General features: G+C 35.3%; 1 protein-coding gene across 3 annotated transcripts in view; it reads left to right on the forward strand.

The window, feature by feature from the left end:
• Nucleotides 1-26,759, forward strand: part of SNTG1 (syntrophin gamma 1) — a 160,313-nt gene that overhangs the window by 126,075 nt on the left and 7,479 nt on the right. For all 3 annotated transcript variants that reach the window (XM_069854082.1, XM_069854083.1, XM_069854084.1), the window contains 3 exons: nt 1,610-1,762; nt 8,734-8,826; nt 22,377-22,487. In XM_069854082.1, coding sequence (XP_069710183.1) covers nt 1,610-1,762; nt 8,734-8,826; nt 22,377-22,487 — 357 coding nt within the window. The remainder of the gene's footprint in view (nt 1-1,609; nt 1,763-8,733; nt 8,827-22,376; nt 22,488-26,759) is intronic.

The following is a 26,759-nucleotide window of genomic DNA, read 5'->3' on the forward strand; positions in this document are numbered from 1 at the left end:
TTTGTCCTAGAACATAGGCTGTTATAGCGGCATCTAACTAGTTCAACTATACAACCCTTGAAACATTTGGAAAAAAAAAATATGAAAGAATTTTTTTTTTTTTTGCAACACTGTTTTTAAGACCTAACAGACTATGTTCATTCTGATTTTTCCATCCATGACTTAATGCTATTGAGCTACTAAGCTTAGGACTTTGATGAAAGTCCGGAAAGAGATTGTTCCATGGTGACTAGTCATTTTAAAATTTATTCAACTCAGTTTTCTCATGGTGACTGCAAAGAGAGGGTGTGTTGTCTTGCTTATCCTTCTATAAACTGTAAAGCAGTTTTGAACTGGGAGCATTCAGGAATGTGTGGTGTAGGGCTTTCTTGAGCAGTTTTCTCACATGTCTTCTGAATGAAAAGAGGATAATACTCACTCTACCATTACCTGTCTACCTGCCTGAGAATAAGAGTTTCATACATATTCCTGTTTCATATACTTCTGTTCTTGGTCAGCTTTAAGTTCTGATTCTCTTCCCCAACACAATGTAAAGTGCTCTTCCAGCTTGTGTCAGCTAGTTATGGTCTCGTTGGTCTGTACATGTTGTGTATAATCAGAAGACAATACTGTCCTGCAAGTCTCCTTTACTGATCTCAGCTGTGCCCTTTTCTATGGGTAGTGTGGTAGAAATTGCACCCAAGCTACATATCCCTCAATTTCCAGATGTGTTTACAAGGACAGTTGGTGAGCTTGTGGTTTATGACAGCTGCTTTGCTGTAGTAGAGACAAAATTAATTAACACTGTTTCTACAGCTGTATTTTTCACTAGGATGTATTGCAAGCCAAAATTTTAGCTTATTGAAAAAATTTACAAAAATCATTGAAAAGATTTTTAGTGATGTATTTCCTGATTAACCTGGTTATTCTTTGATTTAGTGCCATTCACAAATACTAACAATCATTAAATATTATATATTTCTTCAGCCTGTTATCAATTGTGTGGTGTTGTGTTGAAAGTAAAGCCAAAAGTATCTTCCTCTTCCAGGTCCAAAGCCAGCAACCTAGCCACTGGCATGCACTATAGTCTCTACTGGCAGTATGCAGCTACAGACAAATTTTATGCTGCATTTTGTAAGCCACCAGGAATGTGAACTTGTTTTGTCTAGCCCCTGTAGGGAAAACAAGACAGGTGGGCTTCTCATACTGCTTAAATAAATCTCTTGCTTCCTTTGGCCAGCCTTCCAGACCGGGGTGAGTGAGTTAAGTAGGTCAGAGAAGCTGATATTTGTGGTCTTCTCATGTGAATAGAAAGTGGACACCTTTTATCAAATTGGTCTAATTTAAAAGTGTAGATAATATTTTTGAGAAATGTTTTATTTTTTAAATATTGTAAGCTATGCCAGATGTGCTGTGTTGTTCCATAACTTTCTCAATATGTGTACTGTTCATTGAAATATCACTGTTGAGACCCAAACTCCAATTTTCAGTCCCTCAGGTCTCAATAGTTGCTACAATGTTATATCATTAAAAATGCCATTTGAAAAATGCTAGGTTTGAGGCGTAGATGTTTACAATTTAAAATATTAATTGATGTATGCCAGATTATATAACTTCAGGTTTTCATCAGGACAGTGATTTACTGGACCGACGGAAACATTGCTTCAGTGTCCAGTCTGAATCTGGAGAAGATCTTTACTTTTCTGTGGAACTAGAGTCTGACCTAACACTATGGGAAAAAGCCTTCCAAACAGCAACTTTTTTAGAAGTTGAACGGATACAGGTGAGAACCACTGCCATGATGATTGCCTTTTGGTACATTAACAAATCAGGTCTATCTGCAATAATAGTGCAATTTAGGAAATTCTCTGACCTCCTGCAGCTTTCAACTCATTGTTTTATGTCTGTAATTGCAAGAAAAACCCTTTTGGTGTTCCCAAACAGCTCGTGATCTACAAGCTTTGAGTTATTATTACTAGATTATATATGTTTATTACCTAAATTTCATAGACAGAAAAGGAAAACCAATAAGGGACAAACCCTGCTGTTTGGGCAGTCTTACATAATGTCTTACATGCTGCTTTATTTGTTAATGGATAACATAAGAGAACCTTGCAGGAATTAGATTGTCCTTGAAGTAATCAGGGATGAGAATATATTGAGAGAGAAAACTTACTGGATGCAAGCAATAAGAAAATTGTAACTCAGAACATCATTCTTTTTTCACATATTTCTTGTTTCTTGTGTATTTGTTTAATTGCTAGATGACAGAGCAGAGATAGATGACATTCCGATACAGATTACTAGCAGATTTTTATAGCAAAATTACATATCATGGTGGTTGTATTTAAAGAGAACTCTGTTTTTCTCACAGAGGCAAAGAAAATAATACTTTTTGATTTAAAATAAGAGAGGAGAAAAAAGCCACTGCAATTATAATTCACCTGATCTTAATTGTTATATTGATGCTCTAATTATAACAAATACATATGGCTTTATTAAACGTTATCATGAGTTATTCTGTATATAAACCTACTAAAGTCATAGTAGCATAGTAGCCTGTGCATGTATTGTCTAATGGTCACTTTTCCTACACTCATTTTCTGCATATTCCTGGGAATGCAAGCATTGATACTTTTTTATTTAGACAAATTGATAGTTAATTATATGCTACCCTTCTTCTGACCTGTAAACCATCATATTCAGATAGACTGAATTAGCATATACTTATGACAATTCATTCCTCAAAAGCTACAGTAATATCACTTTTAATGCATGTTGCCTCTGTAGGAGGAGGAGTCTAAGAATGTTCAATTTTTATCTTTAAGTTCATGCACTCTGCCACCTTTTACACTTATAGATTTCACCTTTTTCTTGTTTATTTTCTTGCCTCTCTTTATGTATCTCACTTTGGGAAAAAACAGAATATTAATTTTTTACATAACTGATCATAGTCTTCTCATTTTTCTTTCAATAATCTGTTACTATTTTCATCAATCCATTTGCAGATTAAAATCTGATTTCACTAAATAGTGGTGGAATTTGTCTCAACAGGTTCTTTTATTGCTGTATGTAAAAAAACGATGACAGGTTCAAAATTGAGGTATCATCAAGAGTACATTTTTTACTAAAACTATGTTTTAAAGCAGTCATATTCATATGAATGTTTATATTTCATTTCAATGATTGTCCATCAATCCTGCTGTATGCAGGTTTGTCTTACTATGAAATCACATAATTTTGAAAATACAACTGCAGTTTGAAACTGCCGTTTAAAATTATTCACATATGTTCTGTACTATCCATAATTATACAAATAATAACAAAGTTCTCAACTAGTATAAATTGGCATTAACCTCTGCTGGAGGTTATTCAGGGACCTATTCTTACAAAATTATGAAGAATACATCACAAATTAAAATATTTTTAAAATGTCTCCCTATAAATATGCAGGAAGTTCTGTTTAAGACATTCATACCTTCTGCCAGACGTATATGCAAAAGAAAAGTTGAGGCGGGGGGCACGGTTCAGGAAATAAATGTGCTCGAGGAGAGATAAAGAGGATGAACAGGATTACAATAGTTTGACAGTAGTGTGTGGTATGATATTGTAGTGGGGCCATTGTGGTGTGTTGCAGTCACTCTTCAGTTAGTTTTATTTAGAGTTGTAAGAGATGCTAATCCATTTTCATAATTACCTGTTGAAAGGGAAAAGAAGTTGAAATGGAGATACTTTTTCCTTACTATCACACAGCATTTTTATATGAAGAATCTGAGATTGCTGTAACTTCCATAATGATGTGCAATTCTGTATGATTGTCAGGTTCCTTTTATATTCCTGCTACTTTATGCTAAAATTTTCAGCACTTCCATCATAACTTTTTTTGTTGCTGTCTTTATTGTTTGTATTGTAGTTGCTTATTCCCTAATGTAAGTGATTCTGTAAGTTGCTTTGCGATAACAATGCTTTAAAGTTTGTCTCCATTGAAACTGAATCTGAGTTTGAAAGTGTGAATTAAGTCTTGGACATAGAGTCTATTTTCCCTTAGCTTCAGGGATAGCTTACACTAGGTTTATAAGGTATTCTTTCCAGAATTTAAAGTGTGTGCATTGAGGGAGTAGAGGCTAAGGAACATAATACTTTGGGTTGCCTACTTCAGCCCCTGCCTGACCCACTGAATTACTTATAAACCCAATTTAAGATTCTGTATTCTGTGAAAGAAAAATTAATAAGTGCTGAAATATCTTCTAATTCTTTTATAAGAGAGATGCTTTAGTTATGATAAGGTTTTCAGGAGCACTAAGTGAGAAATCAGCAACCAAAGGCAAATATTCACAGTGTATGTTATTAACAGTCACTTCTAGTCATTTAAAGTGTGTTAAACATATAAAAAAAAATTAAATTATACAGTCTTCTTGGAAGAATTTCTGCATTTTGTTTTCTCAAAATATCTGAAATAAAAGACATATTGAAGAAAATAGAGATGAAGAAAAAGTAATCAGAGTTAATGAGTGTCCAGAAGTTCACATTCCTACTCTGACCTGTGACCAGAATCATTTGCAAGTGCATGCAACACATCCATAAACAATGGACATTCTTCCCCAAAGAAACTAAAATCTCGCTGCCCAGTGATCCTTTTGTTGTTCTTGCATTTTTGCTTCTGTAAATTGTTTTGAACATCATGGAATATATGGTCCAAAGGCTTGTCTTACATGCAAGTAAAGAATAAGTAGAGAATCAGCTGTTACTGGTGGCTTGCACTGTATAATACTTATTCTTCTTACCAAAGTAACCACGTTGAGCTGAATTAGATAATATTTCTCCACTAACTGTGTACTGTCTTTTGTAGACAGAACCTTCCATCTGGGAAGCAAAGTACTTTTTCAATGCAGCATTGAACTGAGATTGATATGTTAAGTTTCTCATAACTCTTTACTTCTCAGTGAGCCTAATTAGCCCAGTCAATGAGCTGTGCCTAAGCAGAGGTACCTGTGCCAGCTCAGTGCGGTGCTGCAATGCACATTGTAGGTTGACCTCTGGTGTTGAGGTGAGAGGTCAGATGAGTTAGATGGCAATACATATTTTAAATCTGAGGTACTGTGCCCTTGCCCAATTTTAATTCTCAGTAAAGGCTGTATGTCTCTTCTAGATATCTTGGACATCTACAAATAAAAATGTAGTTTGCATCTTGCATGTAGTTAGCAAGATAATTCTAAAAAACAGTACATTTTTTGCTTTGAATGCAAAAACCTGAACATTTTTGCATATGTGAATTCATTAAGTTTTAAGCCACTGTGAAATACATTACTTTACACTCTTCTGCTAATGAGATGTTACCAAAGGTGATGTCCTCTCCTTTTCTAGCAGCACTAATTTACAATCAAAAAGTTTACATATTCATAGCAGTTTTATGGTGTAGCTTCTCAAAAAAAACCCCAAACTTTTATTTGCTGATATCAACACAAATACCATATGACTGCAACACCACAAACCTGAATTATTGATCTTGTAATTAAATATTTGGGAAGGTTATACATTCATAGTAATAATGGCTAATGCACCTTTATACTATATAAATTCAAATTTTATACATCTAGTGACATACATAAAGTTCTTGCAGTGCTGGAAGCTACAAGAATAGACCAGACTCTGCTTTCCACCTCAAAGGCAGCAGAAAGAAACCTTTTGTTTTCTGACAAACAGTTGTAGCTCATCAAGGATGAGGATAAGGGTGAGGTATTTAATGCCTTCTTTGCCTCAGTCTTTAATAGTAAGGTAAAACGTTCTCTGGGTACTCAGCCTCATGAGCCAGAAGACGGGGAGAAAGAGCAGAACAAAACTCCCATGATCCATGAGGAAATGGTTAGAGACCTGCTAAGCTGATACGACATTCTGTGGGGCCAGATGGGATCCACCCAAGGGCATTAAGGAAGCTGGCGTCTGCAAGAAGTCATGGCTGACTGGGGTAGTTCCACTTGACTGGAGGTTGGCAAATGTTATGCCCATTTACAAGAAGAGCCGGAGGGAGGATTCAGGAAAATACAGGCCTGTCAGTCTGACCTCCGGGCTGGGGAAGGTCATGGAGCAGGTCATCTTGAGTGCTACCACACAGCACATGCAAGTCAACTGGCTGATCAGACACAGTCAACATGGGTTTCTGAAAGGCAGATCCTGCCAAACTAACCTGATTGCCTTCTATGACAAGATGACCCACTTAATGGATGAGGGAAGGGCGATGGGCATAGTGTATTTGGACTTCAGTAAAGACTTTGGCACTGTTTCTCACAGCATTCTGCTTGAGAAACCGGCTACCACTGGCCTGGACAGGCACACCCTCTGCTGGGTAAAAAACTGGCTGGATGTGAAGAATTGCAGTAAATGGAGTTAAATCCAGTTGAAGACCGGTCACAAGTGGTGTTCCCCAGGGCACAGTGCTGGATCTAGTTCTGTTCAGTATCTTTATCCATGATCTGGATGATGGGATTGAATGTATCCTTAGTAAGTTTGCGGATGACACCAAGCTGGGAGGAAGTGTCAACCTGCTTGAGGGTAGGGAGGCTGTACAAAGGGATCTGAACAGGCTGGATCCATGTGCTGAGGCCAACAGTATGAGGTTTAACAGGGCCAAGTGCAGAGTCCTGGTCTCCTGGCAGAGAAGGACCTCTGGTGTTGGTCAGTCACCGACTGAACATGAGCCAGCAGTGTGCCCAGGTGGCCAAGAAGGCCAATAGCATCTTGGCTTGTATCAGAAAAAACACATCCAGCAGGACCAGATAAGTGATTCTGCTCCTGTACTCAGGGATTGGTGGGGCTGCATCTCAAATAGTGTGTTCAGTTTTGGACCCCTCACTGCAAGAAAGGCATTGAGGTCCTGGAGTGTGTCCAGAAATGAGCGACAAAGCGGTGAAGGGGGTGGAGAACGAGGCTTATGAGGAGTAGCTGAGGCAACTGGGGTTGTTTAGGCTAGTGGGGAGGCTGAGGGGAGACCTTATCACTGTCTGTAACTACCCAAAAGGAGGTTGTAGTGAGGTGGGTGTTGGTCTCTTTGCCCAAGTGATAGGTGACAGGATGAGAGGGGATGGCCTCAGACTGTGCCAGGGGAGGTTCAGATTGGACATTGGGAAAAATGTTTTCACCAAAAGGGTTATCAAGCACTGGAAGCACTGGAACTGGCTGCCCAGGCAGATGTTTGAGTCAGCATCCCTGGAGGTATTTAAAAGATGAGTAGATGAAGTGCTTAGGGATATGGTTTAGTAGTGGACAGGTACAACTGGGCATGATGATCACAAAGGTCTTTTCCAACCTAGTGATTCTGTGATTCTATGGTCTTTTAAGGCACTTGTCATGGATTGTTATTACTTTTGAGTTATTGATGGCTGTGCTTTGTCTATAGGCAGGCTTAAATGCTGCACTTGTGCCCCAGTGATAACTAAAAAAGAATATCCTTCAGTTTCAGTGATGGATATCGCTGCATTTGAAACACGTATTCTAAAGCTCCAAGATGTGTGCACAAAGGTTAACCAACTGTTAGTATGTAGTTGAGATATGATTTGATCAATGAAAACAATTCACTCAAATATTTTTATTTAAATCTATATTAAATGTAATGAAGTGAAATTTAGAATAACTAAAGAATCTATATAGTTATGATTTTTTGAATTTTCCTGCATTTCCATATCTTTTAGAAGCTGTTAATGAGCTTTTCAGCTTCTTCTGTTCTAGGAAAGACCATTTAGAATCCTAAGAGGACACTCAAAGAACATATGAGTAAAGACACGTGCTTTATCCTTGATTAGTAAAATGCCCAAAATAATAGCATATACTTTTGAAACATTGATAATTCAGTAACTTATGTTATCCCTATGTTTACAGTTTGTATTTTAGCTCTTTGACACATTATAGATTGTGGAAGTATTTGTTCTTATTTTGCATATTTAGTGGCTACAGCAACATTTGAAGAATATAACCTTATTTCATTTGATCTGGAGGGTAGCATTTCTATATAATAAGAATGATTTCTTTAAAGAACTTACATCAGACTTGGAAATGTTTTGGATGTTTTACATATTTTGTGATGAAAAACACAAGTTTGTCATTTTGTATCTGAAGTCAGCCTTCAGGTACAGCAACAGTTTTGATCATGGAAATGACACTAATAGATATCTCACAGCATGTATTGAAGTGTGATTTATGAAAATAAATAAATGCATAGATTTGAAAATATTATAAAGATAGATTTTAAAATGTATTTCATATGATCCCATCATTTGCTATATGATATGAAATACTACATGTTTTTTTTCTGAGAGTTAGGACAAAACTAAACCACAAGAAAAAGCATACCAAAGGGATATTTTACAGACACATTTATTTTTTCTTAAAAAGCTAAAAGGAATACATTGTTAGAGGAAGTTACTGGGTTCCAAAACAAATAAGAGTGTTAAAAAACAATGAGACTTCCCCTTTAGCAGTTTTCTTCAGTAAACTACTGAGACAATTATTATTCTGATTTAGTTTTCCTTAATGGAAGCAAAGCCTCTCTTTACAATACTTAAAAAAATTCAGCACTGGTATAAATACTTTGTTTTAAAATACACAGGTGATAAAATGGCCTACATACACACCAATTACTTATTTCTGATAATGATTTTGAAGTGTATAAACATTAGAATAAAGTCATAGAAATACTGTTCCTAGAAAGAATTTGAAGAAATATATTCTGTGGTAAATACCTTCTCCGTTTTTCTTTGACAGTGCAAGACATATGCCTGTGTTTTGGAGAGTCATCTTATGGGACTTACCATAGACTTTAACATGGGCTTTGTCTGTTTTGATGCTGCCACAAAGGTAAAGTTCTAAAGCTTTTTTCCATCACAGTGTTATTATTCCTCATTATTTCTTATATTTTGGGATAAGTAATAAATCCTTAAAATGCACTTTTTTTTTTTTTATCACAACAGATCATCTCATGTCAAACCTCTTGTGCTGTGCTTCTAACTTGCAAGTGATTTCTGAATGATAGGTGAAGTTCTATTCTGTTATGTGCTTGTTATTGAAAAATCGATACCAGTATCAATCTGAAACAAGTATTAAGTCTTCTTTCTTTAATTTTACATGAAAGCATAGACTGATTCAGTTTGATGTTTCTTTAGCTGGTGTATTTTTAGTTTTGAGAGGAAATAATACTGTTGATTTCAAGCTGATCTGTGAGCTTTGAAGAGAACCTGCCTTTCTCTTCTCCTGCTTCATAGGTGGGAGCCTGTTATTCAACAATTCTCAGCTTGTGTTACAGGTATTTTTGTTCAAGTATCTGCAAAAAGAGAAATCAGACATGGTCTGTATGTCTCAAGCTTTTCCCATCAGCCTTAAAAAAGGTCAGCACAACTGGTGAAATAGTTTGCTATATCAAGTGAATAAATTTCCAGATTATATCAATGAAAGTCCAAACTGCTGTAAAATAATCAAGATCCTACATGTGTTTGCATTTGTACTAATTGTTAACAAGTACTAAAATGTTAGCAGGTTTTATTGCTCTTACTTCGCACTGCTGCTACAGAAGAATGTGAAATAATTTTTCAGAGTTTCACTTCTATTCAATACCTGTTTACCTTTGAGATACTGCAACATTGCCACTGGCAATTACTGAAAATGCCTTTTTATCTCCAGAATATTCTCCTCTCCTCTATCATGGTTTATTGTTGGACTGGATGATATTAAACGTGTTTTTCAACCTTAACAATTTTGTGATTCTGTAATTCTGTGATTCTTAAATCAACTGGTCCAACCACATTACTCCACTGATTGGAACACTTTTACTTTTCTCACGCCATTCTAGTGTTTGTTTGCACAAGGTGTGGCAAATTTGAAATTCAAATATTTGTATATGCATACTTCTTTTTGTTAAGCAAGTAGTCTTGTATGATTCATCAGTGAAATACATGGCTGTCAACTTAGGATTTATTACACAAAAAATCAATGCAAGAGAATTAAAATGCAGTGTCTCAGAAAAAAATGTGTGGATTTCCTCCCACCTTCCAAAAATATTGTAGCAATGCTTTTGTATCAAGGTAATTTGAATCTCCTTCAAAGGTCTTGCATGTCTCTGATTCTCAGAGTACTTAAGGCTCTTTCAAAGCCATTACCTGTAGTACAAGCAACAAAATATCAGACAGCAAAGCACAAACACAAATTCCATCGGAAATATGGAATTTTGGTATGTCCTTAGAACATGTACAGCAGATTTCCAGATATAGAAAAACCTTTAGTAGAGATATACATTCACTGTCTTGCTTTCTCAAATAAGTCGTTGTACCTTTCCAGTTGTACAAAATCTCTGGAGACATCATCTTGGGAACCTATATTACTTATATAACAGATTCTTCTTGGCCTTCACATATAGATTTTTTTCTTTGTAGCAAAGAGCAGGAAAATATTTCAAGTATGAAAACTGACTACGGAAACACTAAGGCAATTGTTAGCATTGCTGTTAGGTTTACTTTCAGCTTTTCCTGCTGCCCCATATTCCCTACTGGATCACGTAGGTTAGTGCTAAAAATACATGATAAACTCTAACAGTAAAACAAGTGCAGCAAAAAATTAATGTCTAAATTCCATTTCAAGCCACCTGACTGTGTAGATTAGGAATCTACTCAAACTCAAACCACACTGCACAATCAAGTAGCAGATGATCTACTATGCAAGACCATTGGAGTGAAGCATTACGGTTAGTAATGAAAGCCAGAAGAAAGCCAAGAAGGAATTTTTCCATCTTCCAGGTCTTCCAAGCTTGAGAAGGTCCATAAAGCATTCTAAGAGTACAAGGCAATTTTACTTTCTCATCTCACCTTCATCTGTAAATCCATGGAAACATGGAATGAGCCTATTCCTTATGGGGTGACATCTAGCCCCAGCATCCAAAGAAATGCTGATATTATAAGCCAATCATTAATAGTGGCTAGGGATCTCGATGATCTAAATACTAATACTGAGGACGTATTCACAGAACCTTAAAGTTTTCAACTGTGAAAGGATAGCAGATGTGTGAAAGGATTTCCTTCAGGAAGAGCTTCATAGGCATTATTTGGACAGAAAAGGCAAGTGTAGAATTCCTCATTAACTGGAGGAAAGACATTTTAATTGCAGTGAATAAACTAGTTGTAACTAGAGCAAGCATAGTACGTTTTGTGTAATCTGCAACTGACATGCAGAAACCTACCTGCAGTGTTTCACATCAATTAGTTTGTATGTTAAAATACAGTATAGCACCAGAGGTAAAAAAGAGGACATATTGTTTTGTTAGGTAGTCAAGTGTTAGTGTGAGATGATAAGGATGGCTCTAATGCAACTGCATTCAAAGAGAAGAGAAACGATGCTGTGTAATGCAACATAATCTGTTGTCGAATGACTGCTATAGTTGAAATCATCATCAAACAAGCCATAGGATGAAAACTTGTGTCATATTTGCCATAAATGTGTCAGTCATATTTTAATGAGAACTTAAATAGGAAAAACATTAGCTGTTCTCCATCATTTTATGGAAAGATAAAAGTTGTGTTTCTCTTAGCCAAAAATTTATTCAGATATCTTCATTATGATGATGGCAGGTGTATGTTGCTTCTATACTGGTAATGCTCAAAAATATTGATATACTCACATAAGCAGAAGTACTATCTAGAAGTTTAGTCACATACATTAATAAGGCACGTAAGTATTATTTCTTCACCTAATGAAGTTTATATGAAGCAAGAGTTCAAAATCTCCTCTCCAAGAAAAATCTGAGAAAACAATGAAAAATGAAAACAGTTTCTAGGACAAGGAAAAGATGAATAAGATTTAAATTAATTTACCTGTATCTTATTGATAATTACATATACATTTGTGCATTAAGACTACACAAAAGTCCTAGCAACTGTCACATGGATTAACAAACTCAGTACTAAAGAAAAAGACTCTATTTAAAATTTCATTCTTTTCATCTAAAAAACATTTATGTCTAATTGTTTACAAATTATATCAATTTCTACAATCAGCATTTGAAAAATCAGTACAAACTATTATCTTCCCAATTCCAGCGACAGGATATCCACAACTTCTCAGGGAAACCTGTTCCAGTGTCTCACCATTCTCATAATAAAAAATATCTTCTTTATGTCCAATTTGAATCTACCCTCTCTTAGTTTAAAAACATTCCCCTTTGTCCTGTCACTGTAGGCCTTCGGAAAAATGTCTTTCTCCAACTTTTGTATAAGCCCTTTTTAAATACTGAAAGACTGGTATAAGATCTCCCTAGATCCTTCTTTTCTCCAGGCTGAACAACCTCAACTGTCCCAGCCTTTCTTCGCAGTAGATGTGTTCCATTCCTCTGATCATTTTGTGGTCCTCTTCTGGACCTGTCTGTGTCTTTCTTATACATGTTCACATGTGTTATTTTGCCACTACTCATACTAAATTCAACCACTCTTTTTTGGATAAACCTTAACTTGAAGCCATGTACTATAGACTTCAGAACTCAGTGTCAGATAATTCATTCATTCCATCTCTCACTTCTCCCAGAATAATGCTGCAGATGCAAAATCTTTTAATGAATTCAAAGAAGGTCTTGGGCAAATACTCAGAGGACACGTATAATGAATATAACTATATTTTTTATTATTATTATTTAATTTTGCCATTTTCAAATTTCCCAGAACATATAGCTCACACAGGAGTTTCTGAGGATGCCCAAGAAATCTTGTCTTATATTTGCAGTCTTCAGTAAATCATCAGGCAATTTCTATTTTGCACTTCACAGTGTGCTCATAGTATTTTAAGTTTTCTTTCTTGATGACTACTAAATTGACTGTGAACTATTTTTAATAGTGAATAATCACTAATAAACTGAAGCCAAGCCAAGTTCTTTAATTCATGAGTTTAACAGTTGTACAGCTATTTCAATATTTAATTATTTCAAATTAATAGATTTTTTTTTCCAACTCAAACTCACTACCAATGCTCATGAATGGGTTTATAGAGGGTAACAACTCCCATTATGCTTATGGTTTCCAGACAAAAGCTATACAACTCTGTGGCTTGTTTCCTTGCTTACTGTCATTAAATCTTTATATAATACTTATATAGGTAAATTGAAATTAGTGGTTAAAAGCTGTCATCTGTGCTAAATGTATTTCAAGACAAACACATCATAGTTCAATAAAAACTTTGTTTCAGTGTTTGCACAGACATATGGTAAATATGAGTAAACGAAGTATTAAACAGAGTTCGTCAGCTCAAATCCATACTGTGATGTGATTAAAACAGCACTGGTATAAATCAGAAATTTTTGCTGTGTATCTCCTTAATTCTCTTACTGATTTTCTGATTGATAGTTCCTAGAGCCAACAGCAGCTTATAATTTAGAGCATTTGGTATATTGCTTTAAAAAAAACCCATTGTGATTTCCTAAAAGGAGTAGAACAGTTTCTAAGACTGCCTACTTAAATCACGTTGTTCCAGCATTTGAGAAAATAATTTCATAATTCAGCTAAACAGCTTGTAAACTGCCAAATGTGACTACGAACACATAAGCATTTCTCTCCCTGCACATTAAAAAATAGTATCATATATACTTGTGCATTTGTTCTTCTGAAGGTCATCCTAGAACCAACACTGCTGTGCAAGATATCATCTTGTTTTTCTTATTGACAATGTATAGTTTGAAAGAGAACTGTGACATGCAGTAGTGATACACCTGGACTGAAAAGGGCATCTGCCTCTTGTGTTGGCAGGCATGTAAGTTTTGATCGGATCATTAGTGAGTGTCCCTACAACATCTCTCCCACTGGGAACTTCTTCAAAAAATGGCCACGAGCTTTAAAGCAATTTCATATGCATTATTTGAAGTAGAGGATGACAAATAGCATCCTCTTACTGCACTCTTTCTTCCTTGCTGGTATTCTGCTAAAACTGAATTTAATTAATCTTTGTGAATAACATTTGGATATTCTCCTGTCTCTTGGCTGCTTATTCAAGTTTTCCAAATTCTGTTTAGTTCTTGCACTATGAAGTGACTTAGTATGTACCATTTTCTCTAGAAAGATTTTTCCTTTTGAGATGCTTTACATGCTGAACATTATTTTTTTTAAATGATGCAAATTCTAAAAGGGTGCAAAAAATTCTGTTTCAGGTGTTATAAGTTATAAACCATATTTTACCCTAAATAATTTTTTTAGTATTGTGTATCACTGCTGACTGAGGGAAACATTTTTCCCAAGCCCTGCAAAATGACAACACATCAAATCAGGTCCTACATTTGTCTGACATTAGCTAGTACACAGACATCAATGTTTTAATGAGTAAATATAACTCTTTTGTGGATGATTTATGTTAGATATGGACATATACAGATACTATGTTAAATGTTCATAAATAAGGTTTTGCAACTAGTGTAGCTACCTTAAGAATTAAGGATAGAGACTGATAGATTTAAAAGCATGACAAGATGTATACAGAAATTCATCTAACTACTATTCTGAAGATGATCAAATGTATTAAACTTCTTACTCAAGTGGCAGTCAATAATTTACTTGTAACAAAAAAAATTGTTTACCCTTAAAGTGTAGATGTGTATGGGTGTGTGTACATAGAAATATGCATGTTATATGCATTTCTGTTTATAATGACATACTCATTAAAATGTTTTTCTATAATGTGCATATTGCATCGTAGGTTGTACAAATAATGTATCTAAGTGTTTGTGTGAGTGTACATAGCAATATACCTACCTGTGCTAAGTGCTGTGTCTGTACTCCATCACATTCACTGCTCATTAAAGCAGCAGTCAAAAACATGTATCCATCAGAAGAGAAAAAAAAACATTCCTCATAGGACTGAAAATAAATCAAAGTGCTGCTGTATTACATGGTGATACTAGAACAAAGTAACAAAAGGCTCCATAATGGCCCACTAGGTGCATATCAACGAAGTTCAATGTACCTGCCATCTGTTCTTCTGCAAACTCTTTGCACACTTCATAAAAAAAGAAAATAAATTGTCAACAATTAATATATAATTGCAAATAACTTTCATTTGTTTTTCATACTGAGAGACTACAAAATAAAACAGAACAGTGTTTCTCTTAATTTCTTTAGGAAAAAGCTCCATATTTTCTTGGAATACATAGCTTAAGATCTGTCTCTTCAACCCTCTTCAACCAGTTCATACACATACAGCATATTGAAATAAAACAGCATATAAAAAAAACCCTCTATGTCCAAAGTTCAGTAAGAGAGAAAGCAGAAGGAAACCAGGCTCACCTCGGAATGGAGATTTAATAGCATAACTCTTCTGAATAAATATTCATTCCATTCTTAGAGATTGAAATGCTGATTAAATAGGTGCTATAACTAAGCTCTCAATCGTGGTTCCTACAGTCTTATGTACGGTGGCTGGAAACAAACAAATGCTGGTTGGTCATCCATCAGTACTAAGCACATAAGCGGTGGTCTTTAAACATTCATTGTAACTTCAGTAATGGGCAAGAACAGTAATTTTATTAGGGCTGGCATTCTTGCTTTTTTCCTTTGTCTCATTTTTATTCTTTATCCTCTGTGTCCTCCCCTGTCTTTCCCTTTACAGTTATATAGCCGCAGCAGTTGACAAAGGAAATTGCCTTGGACCATAATTCTTTTGTAGTAAGACACTCTCTGGAGACTGGTAACACAGTAGAACTGAGCATGAACAAGATCTTAATCCTACTCAGTTCCCTACTGCTGCTATCAATATGGACAAAGTGTCACTTTGCAAGAATGCAATCTTTCCCGATTAGGTATAAGTCAAGCAGCAAAATTAATGTGTACCCCAGGTGCCCAAAGACCCAATTACTTTTATTCTTGAAAATAAGGACCCACAGAGCATCCACACTTTATTTAGTTTGATTTGTAGAACTATCCCTTATTTAAGTCAGATGACGAGCAATATTAGCTTAAAAGGTGTTTGTTCATTGAAATTTAGCATAATTCAGTAATATATCTATTCTGTAATATATAAAAAGATAAACAGAAGAATAATTTAATCTTTCAGAATATCGATAAAAAAGGAGGTAGTAGTGGAAAAGTACAGCTTTACCTTTTTGAAGATGCAAAGGAAAACAAAGTGCTTTGCTGAAACTAATTGAAAAGTGACCTTTGACATTCTTCCCTTAAAGATGATTTCTTTACTCGACCAAGTAAATAAAAGCTGTATGACTCATGTAAATTAAAAACAAAGAAAAGAAGAATATTTGGTGATGTGCACTGGTAGGTGAAATGATAACATTGCAGATTGTGGTACAAAGAGTTTTACGAGTTTGTTAAATGATGATGGTCTTTTTGCAAGAATATAATTGGTCCATAGTGGTCAATGCAATATGGAATAGGCAATAATGTTTAATAATATATAGAAGGTAGTTCATCACTGAAGCCATAGAACACAAATTAATTCTGTTCTGGTTGGAGACTGTCACGTTGACAAAATGCAGCTTTTCTTTCCTAGTGCCAATGCAAAATGCCTTGTATATCCTTGCTACATCATATAGCTATCACACAGCCATGGACTAGTCACTCTTATTTCTATGCATATTCCTTAGAGTATGTTAAATAAAAATACAGAGAGACCTATTTATTCTTTATTTGGTAATTGAGTCTCTATTTAGGGTAAATGAAGCTCCTTTACCCAAAACAAACAAAAACCCTAAACAATGCTTCTGATTGTATCCAAAATATCCCCTAAGATAAGCTAAGTGTGTTACCACTTTTCTGATACCATTATCTAAGTAGGAAGTGATTTTGTTTTTATTGTAGTATCAGAAAATATGGTATCTAATCAAAATTGTATGTAGTTTAGTCCAGGATTCTGAAATGATTGGAATGAGTAGCAAACTGACATGTGATGTGAAAGTGAAAATATATTCTAAGGCCCTTGCAGAAGAGGTGTTCTAGATTTAGCACTAGTGCTAAGAATAGAAGCAATATTATTTTCTTCATTTGTATGACTGCAGGGAACATCAGGAAAGTATTACAGGTACTGAAGTCAATAGCTTTTCTTCCATGTGCCATTTATGTATTGCATTTATGCCCCATCTATGAAATAAAAATACACAGGCAGAGAACATCCTTGGGTAATTATAGCACACTAGCAGAAGATAATAGTCAGTAATTTGGTTACAAAGATGAGTACAAATGACTACTAGATGATTACTTATAAATAAAATATTTCTCATTAAAAAGTAGTGGTGGAGAATCTTGGTCCCAGATATGTCAAAGGAAAGAAAAACTATTAATTTCAGTGAAGATAGGACTTCACTTCTTGCTGATTTCTTATTACAGTAACTTAATAGTGTCTCAGGAGAAGTCTAAAATCAAGTTTGTCAGCTTGTTTGCACTGTTTATGTGTTCGCATTGCATTCTGGTATTCTTTGAAGTTAGTTTTATTAAATGGTATATGCAGCCTAACCAATCTATGAATAATAATTGTGAAAAGCTTTTATAACTTATTGCTATTTTTTTCCAATGTTATGCGTGATACATAGAGTATTTCTTCAATTAAATTGTCTTCTTACAGTACATTTCTGCAAATGTGGATTGCCTATATCAGATTTTCCATGAACACCCTGGAAGTATGCAAATTGTGACTCTGGTGGTATTTTCAGTATGTGCTATTACCTTGGTCCTCAGTTTCTGAATTGGACTGCTTGCTGTTATTCACAAGTTTTGTTTCTACTCATGGATTGGGAGTTCCCCTTTAAAGGGTATAAATAGCGCTTACTGAATTCTCATCTTAGTCGTCCATCAAGGCATGATAATGTTGTGTGCGTCAACTTGAGAAGTGTCTCAGAGTTCTCACAAACAGCTGATGCCAACATCCACCACACAAACTTTTCGAATTGCATTGCAGTTTGTGCTTTAAAAGGAATGGCTATCTGGTCCATCTGTCAAAACTATTTTAGGGTGAATTAAAATGTATCACTTCCTCAAAATTTTATATATAGTCCCATAAAATATTCTCAGAGATGTTGATTACACAGAGCTACTGACAATTATACAGTGAAAGCACTTGAAGAGAACAGGCTGGTTTTATTAACTAAAAGAAACCGTATCAGAATGCCTTTTGAACTGAATAGCACTGCACCTTCAAACTAGGAAGTACTTTTTCTACAAATAATTCATAAAAACTGTTTAGGAATAATTTATATGACACTCATTTAGGTTTTTGGCACTTTGTTGAAAAGCCAGCATGTTTTACAAAATTACTTAATGTATAGAAGTTGATCTATACATGAACTCTGAAACTATGTGCTTAGGCAAGTAGATCTTGCTTCTCCTTTTTACCTTAGCACTATGAGGTAGTCATTGAAAAAGGATAGGCCTGGTCCCTGTTCATTGCTCATGCATTTTTCAGTAATGAAAAAAGAGAGTATAAAAACCCCATGAAGGACATATGAAAATACAAGAGGAAATAACCCAGGGATCTCTGTCGTGTTAAAAAGGCAAAGCCTCTGACATATGGCTAAGGAAGCCCTTCTGTTGATGTCATGAGATTTAAGTAAATCTGCCCGTTACAGGAAGGTCCAAGTGCAGCTGCATCCACGCTTAGGCCCAGACGTGGACAACAATTTATGTCTAAGGAATATGTATGCAAACACATATTACAGATTTATTAAGACATTGTTTTTGATAAAAGCACTCACTGTGTTAAAACTATTTATTTGAAAGAGAGACAGCTAGTATATGTGGTGTATATGCGTATGTAGCAGCAAGCATGTAACTCGAGCGAAGACAGAATTTTTCTTATCAAGAGAAGCATCCTTTCCATGGAAGTGGAGAAAAGCAAGATCCATCAAAATCGCCCAATGAATTGATTGGAGATTCTCCACTCAAGTGTCGTCAGGAGATGATACTTATAGTCCCAATTATTTGAATGATTCTTGGCGAGATGGGAACAAAGTCAAATATCATACCCTGTTTGGCTCTTAATACAAAATTTGCATGCATGATCTTGATCTTACCAAAGCTGCTTGTGTCAGAACTGAAGAGTACATGAGTGCAAGAAGTGAGGTGAAGGGAGTGGGGTAAGAAGAGGGCAGGAGGTAGAAAAAAGGAGGGGGGGTATGGGTGAGATCACTGTGGATATAGAGACATGAACATTTCCATTATGCTAAGACAACACCAACTGTCTTTCCAGCTTCATTGCTTCGGTGCTAGGCTGCAAGACCTTCAGCTCACCCCAGATCCTGTAGAGCTACCAGATTTGGCAAACACACAGCCAGTGGTTAACCATTGTATATTGTTGCTTTAGCAACTTATCAGCACTTACCAGCACTTATCCAGGTTGAAGCAGACATATCTCTGTTCCATAAAATATCTTGGGCCTGTCTTGTGGTTCTTGGAGTTTTGACACAACCAGCCTGGTACTGGTAGCTCTCTGCTGACATACAACAGGCTGCAATAACCTTCTACCTTCTGAAAAGTTGTTAGAACTATCTGATTTACTATTATACTTATCAATAGATACTTTCATAATCCCCAAGTAAAGACTGGTCTGCCTGCTGGGTCACAATGTTTTGCAGCATCTTGTAAATCTGCTGTGCATACAAAACATGCAGTTCTGGCCGCATGGGATACCACTTGAGCTTCTTCAGTAGTGGACAAAGAATTAAAAGGGCCTTAGGGGGCGTACGCTTAACTAATTTAAGCTATCTAGGATTTGGACATCTAGTTCAAGTTAGTTGTTACATTTCTAATGTCTTGTGGTCTCACAGTGAACCAGTATTCATTCCAGTTTAAACCAGGGTGAAGGAACTGCTATTCACAAATTCTCTACAACAAAAGCTGTTGCCAGGATGACTAGCTTAAATATTTTAAATACTTTATATTCCTCACTTAATATCTTAAAATTCTCAACATTCTCTTATTTTTGCAAAAAGAGCTCTCCTTAAGGTAGACACCTTTGGGAAAAAATGTGTGCAATTTGTAGACGATGCCTCTAGAAAAACAGATAGCTATTTCATTTGGGAGTAATTTCATGCATTGTCAATGGCATTTTTATTCCTTACACTTTAGACTAAGAGTGTTTAATACTCTCTGTGCAGTACACTGTCAGTTCTAGGAACTTGTTTTGGTATCCTAATGGAAGAAATGCATTCTTGTTGGGATTGGTCTCAAGAAGGATTTTGTTCACTCCATACTAGTGACCTGATCTTCCAATGTACTTAAGTAAGAGCCATTTCTAAGTAGGGCTTTCCAAAACTGATGTTATGCATTAACTAAAACGTATTCTTGAATCATGCCTGTGGTTTGGTTGACTGTCATTCTCTTTCTTCTGAGTGGGAATGAAGTGACTTGTGAAATGGGAAATGCTAAAGTACTGCAGTTCTGTACATCATTCATCTTCATTCAAATTTGATCCGATTAGGAATAAGGCCAGATATCCTGGGATTTTTCTTGCCTTTCTATGAGTCCCTGTTACTACTACACCTCTATCCTGTCCTTCTCAAGCACTGTTAGAGAAGAAAAAGATGATATCTTTTTTCTTTGATTGTTATTCTCCTGAGATAAAGAGGCCATCGATGTCCTTTACTTTTCTCATCTAGGAGATTACATACTTAAAGAGATTTGCTGTTCTTGCTGAAAGACAAATATGTTGATCCCTCTCCAGCTCTATTCAGTTTCATAGGTCTGTAAAATAGGAAGATTTCAATGTAGGTAGGAAGTATGGCCACCTGAATGGTATACTGGGTTAGTTTGCTTTTTAAATCACTATCTACAGGACATAAGTAAACATCATTGATGAAACAAGGTGCAAGAAATTACACATTCATAGAGATGAGAGAAGCTATTCTATTTTCTGCAGCACAGATTGGTGCACTCAGGAGGACAGCATTTCAACCAAATAGGATACACTTTCACATAAATTGCCATATTCCTGTAATTCACCTGAAACTGAGTATACTTAACCCCGTTTATGGGAGCTCACCTATTACATACACTCAGAGAACGAAAGTGGTGCTGAGATTAAGGTTTTTTTATTTGGAAGTGCAAAATTAAAGAATTTTTGTTGTATACAATTCAAGACTACTGGAAAATAAAGCTAGCACTTGCTCTGTGAACTGTGCATAGCTAAGATACTGATTTTTTTTTTTCTTGTTCAAGTTACCAAGACTATTATAAACGCAGCTAACTATAATTAGCTTGGTGTAGGTTAGAGATTTTTGCCAGCTCATTAACATATACTCAACACACCCTGAAGCAAGACTTAGGACAGTTAGAAGTTTGACCTCCCTCATATTCTGTTTAATTTCAGCTATATACTAAATCATTCATAGATAGAGACAAAGGATGCAGAAGAAAATGTCATCCTAAGCCACTGAAAAGAATTAATTTACGAAGTCTTTGACAAAAGGAAATGGAACAGCACTTCTTACCTTAAGTTTCCATGTTGTATGATGTGTATGAAATCAAAGTTTCCTCAAAGTTAACAGCACAGTGTGAGTGAGGATGTCCGCATAATTGAAACACTACTGAAATCACAATGAAACATGTTAGTGCTTCAAAATAGTGGCCCAGGGAGAGGATATCGTTAAATGAGGCTGAAAAGAATTACAATAAAAACCAGCTTTTTTCCATTTTTACACAAAGTGGAGTTTGAAATATAGTTTTTCTATATGAATCCGAATTAGATATGTAGAGAAAAAAAAACACAGATGAGTTTTTCTAGGCAGCTGTAAATTGTATTAATTGCATGTTTTTTCTGTAGAACAATCTATTTTTTTTTCTCAACAAGACATATTATTCGTAATGTAATTACTTCAATGGCCACTAATATGCGTAGAATTAATGATCTCAAAATCTTTTTTAGAGCTCTCAGAAGTAAACTCAAAATAAGTTCTTATTACAGGGTTTCCTTTTGTTATTTTTATCTTGTAGAAATAGATCATTGTTTTTGATTAGATATGCCCTTTATTTCAATACAACTGGATTTTTTTAATGTGGGAAGAAAAAGAGGACTTCTATGACAAATTTTCACTTCAGATGGTGTAACGAATCAAGAGATCATCAGTGGAAAAAAAATCTTTGTTTTTTGGCATGACAATGAATTTCCTAACCCTTTCTTCTTTGTTTAATCATTATTAGATATAGATAAAGGAATTTCAGAGTAAATTTCATTTAGGTGTCTAACCGATCTGAATTAGGAACTACCAAAGTCTAAGACATTCTTAGGGTCAAAGGGACAACAGATGACATAACAGTAAATTGGTTTAATTATGTATCATTGAGGGGTTACAAATTTTCTTGGAAGCAGATCAGCTATTTCTAATAAAAGTTACAGTGATAACTACACTTATTTGCTTTTGTATGTTTTTATATGTTTCTTCTTTTGTCCTTTAGGCTGTACTTTGGAGGTACAAGTTTTCCCAGCTCAAAGGTTCTTCAGATGATGGGAAGAGCAAAATCAAATTTTTGTTCCAAAACCAAGATACTAAACAAATCGAAGCAAAGGTAAAACCAGTACACTGTTTGTTTTATAAAGGGAAAGTACATTAAAAGCAGTCGTCAAACAGCTAGGGGCACAAAGGAGTAAATTAAACTAAATTACTTTGAAATATTAGATTAATGCACAAAAACAAAGGATGCAAAAAACCCCTAGGAAATTCCGATTAAAAAAATGAATTGATTGCTTGGATTTTTGCTAGCTTAAAGTCTTTTCAATAGTGTAATTCCATTAATAAATAATTTTAAAAGGATTTGCTATATATGGTTTTAGGTACATTTGCCAATTCTCCTCTTTGTCATTTTGATAAAGCTGGCTGAGCGTTTGAGTGCCCTGTTTTCACCCTAAACTCGTATCATGAAGAAATGGTGCAAAATATATCCTTAAGTCAAACTGGGAACAAGACCTAGCAAAGATCTAAAATCTGTTTTTATTTCTCTGAGAAAAAAAAAGTGTGGGATCAACACATATTCCCTTACAAGATTGAAGCTTTGTGTCTAATGCAAAATCAGAAAAGTTGTGTTTTCAGTTATGCCTTTGATTAAAAAATTAATTGATGAAAATAGTAACCCTGAGATTTATGCTTAGTTTGATTTATATCTTTTGAGAACAGAGAATTTACTGTCCCAATGTGTGTTCCTACTGGAACTGGCTTAAGTCCCCATCAAAGGTTGTCTTTACTAGAATTCAAATTTTGGTGTAAACCGAAAGACTATTTCCCTGGCCACCTTTAAGCCTTGTTTTTGAAGCATTTGCTATGCTATTTTTCCTGACTGTGTCAGAGAGAAAATTGTTGGATGTATGTGAAAATAATAATGCTCTATAAGGAAAAAGTAAATGGTTAAATTGTTGTCTAAAAGAGCCAAATATTCCCAGGATAATAATGTATGTAAAAAAGAACGTTATTGTATTTGGGCAGTTCAGAGTTTAAATGAAAATGACTATATTAAGTAGCTATTTTTCCTTCATGCATGCCTCTCTGTGTTCGGTATTAATTCTTTTCTATGTAACAGCTACTTACTTGATTTTGAATGTTGTACTCAATACAATAAAGGTATGTAAAATCTCTCATTAATTTGAAAGCAGTGACATGTGGTGGACTACAGCCTTTAACACCTTTCCTCCTTATGAATTCCTTCAGAAATTGTCTTAGTAGTACATAATTCTCTTCATCTCTATTAAGAAAACATAACTGTACAACTTAATGTCATATGAGTGAATGTCTTTTAGGCAAATAATTTGAAACTTATATCATTCACCTAAGTACAGCTGAAGGATGAAACATCATTGTTTTTCTAATATCTCTCTGCTTTTGCCATTATATTAACACATGATTTTAGGACTAAAGAAATATCATAGGAATCCAAAATGGAACAGTGTTTCTTTATTTTCAGTTAAACTACGATATATTTATAATTCTAAAATAAATTTTAAAAAAAATTACAAACCAAGAGGGAAATCTAGATTTTTAAGAAGAAAATATTTTCATCAAAATGTTTCATGTTTTAAATTAAATCATTTTATTAGCCTTGGAGATGTACTGTTAACTTAACCGTAACTATTTTTATTACTTTTCAGACTGAATACAGCTTTATTTCTAGGAAATTTCATCTTTCTACCTTTTTCAAGGCAGAAATTCTACCTTCTACCTCATGAAGGCAGAATATTACACAAAATTATTAGCATGCTTATAATACACTATAATATTCTCTGATTAATTCTCTATTATAAATTTAAACCTTTACACTGATCAATTTGGAAATAAATATTTGTAACTTTTAATTCATTTTCTTGGTTATCAAAGCATACCAATTCTATCCTGATCAAAGAATGTCAGATTATGTTGTCTTTACTAGGCATGACAGCATTTACAGGGACTCCTTCTATTACAACTTGCTTGCACATGAAGTATGTTGCTTAATCTAAGAGACATTGATACACGTGGCTATAAAATGAATATGAATATCCTTGGGTCATAGTTTTTCACCTTTAGTCAGTTTAGAATTCTATGGATAGGCTTTAAATGGATTTAAAGTACTATTCGGCATGAAACAAGGAAGAATAATCTAATCTCTATTTTTTGAACTTTACCAGCATTACAGAGTTAGAGGTATAGCTATTTCGGGAACTCTTGAGTCATTAGGAAATGTTAATCAGATTTTCAGTAATGCTTGTAATGCCAGGTTTCATGCATACTGTATGTAGGCTTCATTTGGAATCAGATGACAGGAATTTTGTAAAACATCTGTTAAAGGTTGTGATGAATATTCATGGCCACAGCTATCATCACAGGTTAAAAAGCAGTTGTGTGCTTCAGGTGGCCTCGAGACTAACCACTGTAAGGGGAAATACAGCTTAACATTTTCTTTACATAAAGATTTTTTCTTTTTGCTGGTTATGTTACACAGGGAATAATCAGCATATAGAGAAAAAACAGCTCACAGCTGGGAATAAAATAAAATATATGAAGAGCCATTGCCCCAACATATTAGGGCTCTTCACTCCTGCATTCCCAAGCAGTCCTATGGAAGCAGGGCATGGAATGTAACTTTGAAATGGCTTAAGACAGTCACTAGGAACTGGGAGTGCTTTCTTCCCCCTTCATTGTTGACAGTAACACTCTCTCTGCAGAACCTGCTATGGCATGTGCATACCTTATCTGAGACTCCTGCTTTTCTTGCCTGCAAGATTTTTTCCCCCCATCTCTGAATTTCAGCAGTGGCACTGACGGAATGTGTATTTCATACACTACGATTCAGTTACTCTCTGCAAATGTGAGGTGGTCTATCTGTAAGGTTTTGTTGTTGTTGTTGTTGTTGTTGTTTAAATAATATTCTTTTCACCGTGGTCATCATTTGGCTGAATATGAGCCAAATATGAATGTGCCCAAATGGCAAGAAGACCGATAACATCCTGGCTTGTATCAGGAACAGTGTGAACCACAGGACTAGGGAAGTGTCCTGTACTGGGGACTAGTGAACCTTGAATATTGGTTTTGGCCCCTTACTATATGAAAGCTATTGAGCTGCTGGTTCACATCCAAAGAAGAGCAACAAAGCTGGTAAAGGGGCTGGAGAACAAGTCTTACGAGAAATGGCTGAAGGAACTGAGGTTGTTTAGCCTGGAGAAAAGGAAGCTCAGGGAAGACCTTATCAATCTCTAAAACTACTTGAAAGAAGGTTGTAGTGAAGTGGATGCTGGTCTATTCTCCCAAGCAACAAGTGAGATAAAATGGTCTGAAGTTGTGCTAAGGCATATTTTGGACAGTAGGAAAACTTTCTTCATTGCAATGGTTGAGAAAGGCTCCCAGGGAAGTGGTTGAGTTACTGGAGGTATTTAAGAAATCTGTAGATGTGACACTTAGGGATGTGGTTTCTTGGTGGAGTTGGCAGAGTTAGGTTATGGGTGGATCTTGATGATCTTAAAGGTCTTTTCCAACCTAAATGGTTCTATTATTCTATACAATTAATATAGTATAAAAATCCAAATCCTTCCTGTCTTTCTACATTTACAATGTTGCAGATTTTGTGTATCTCATGCTATCCTATATGTGTGTGATTATTGCATGTTGTATCTGTGCAGTAATATCCTTTAACTTTAGAACACTTGTTCACAATCAAGAGAATTAAGAGTGTCAGAGTGCTTAGCTTTTGGGTTTTGATCCCAAACTTAGGTACATTTGTTATTATTCTAGAAATACATTCAGACTTTTACATGGACATTGCTTCAAAAAAATGTGTCAGCATTTTAGTTTTCTTAGCCATACTGTCTTCATAATTGTTCAGCATCTCCTCTGTATCCTACTGGGATGTACAGAAGTATCACCGCTAATTGCAGTCTGAAAAATGTGAACACCAGTAACCATAGGTCACACCAACGGTTCCATGGCTGGGTGCCTGGCTGGAAACACCTAACTTTGAAGGTCTTTAAGGCAAGGTCTAAGTGGTTTCTGAGAAGAAAACCACTTAGGGGCAACATTAATCACTGATACGCTTTAGACATTCCAATCTGTAGGTTATTTCCCAGCTGTCACTCAGTGGGAGATATTGCACAAGTTTGCACAGTCAGACAGAATTTCTCTGACTGAAAGATATGAAATAGAGCTGTCAGCTTGGCAGAATACGGAGCGTATATGTCCCACTTCTTCGTTCTTACTGAGCTATTGGCCTTGTGTTGGAAAAAAAAAAGCACAGAAGGACAAAGCTTTCTTCTCATCTATAAGACACAAAGAGATTCATATAGGTAGCTTCCTATCTATTCACCTATTTGTTTTGCTATAA

This window comes from Phaenicophaeus curvirostris, chromosome 3 (assembly GCF_032191515.1).
Source record: "Phaenicophaeus curvirostris isolate KB17595 chromosome 3, BPBGC_Pcur_1.0, whole genome shotgun sequence".
NCBI classification, from domain to species: domain Eukaryota; kingdom Metazoa; phylum Chordata; class Aves; order Cuculiformes; family Cuculidae; genus Phaenicophaeus; species Phaenicophaeus curvirostris.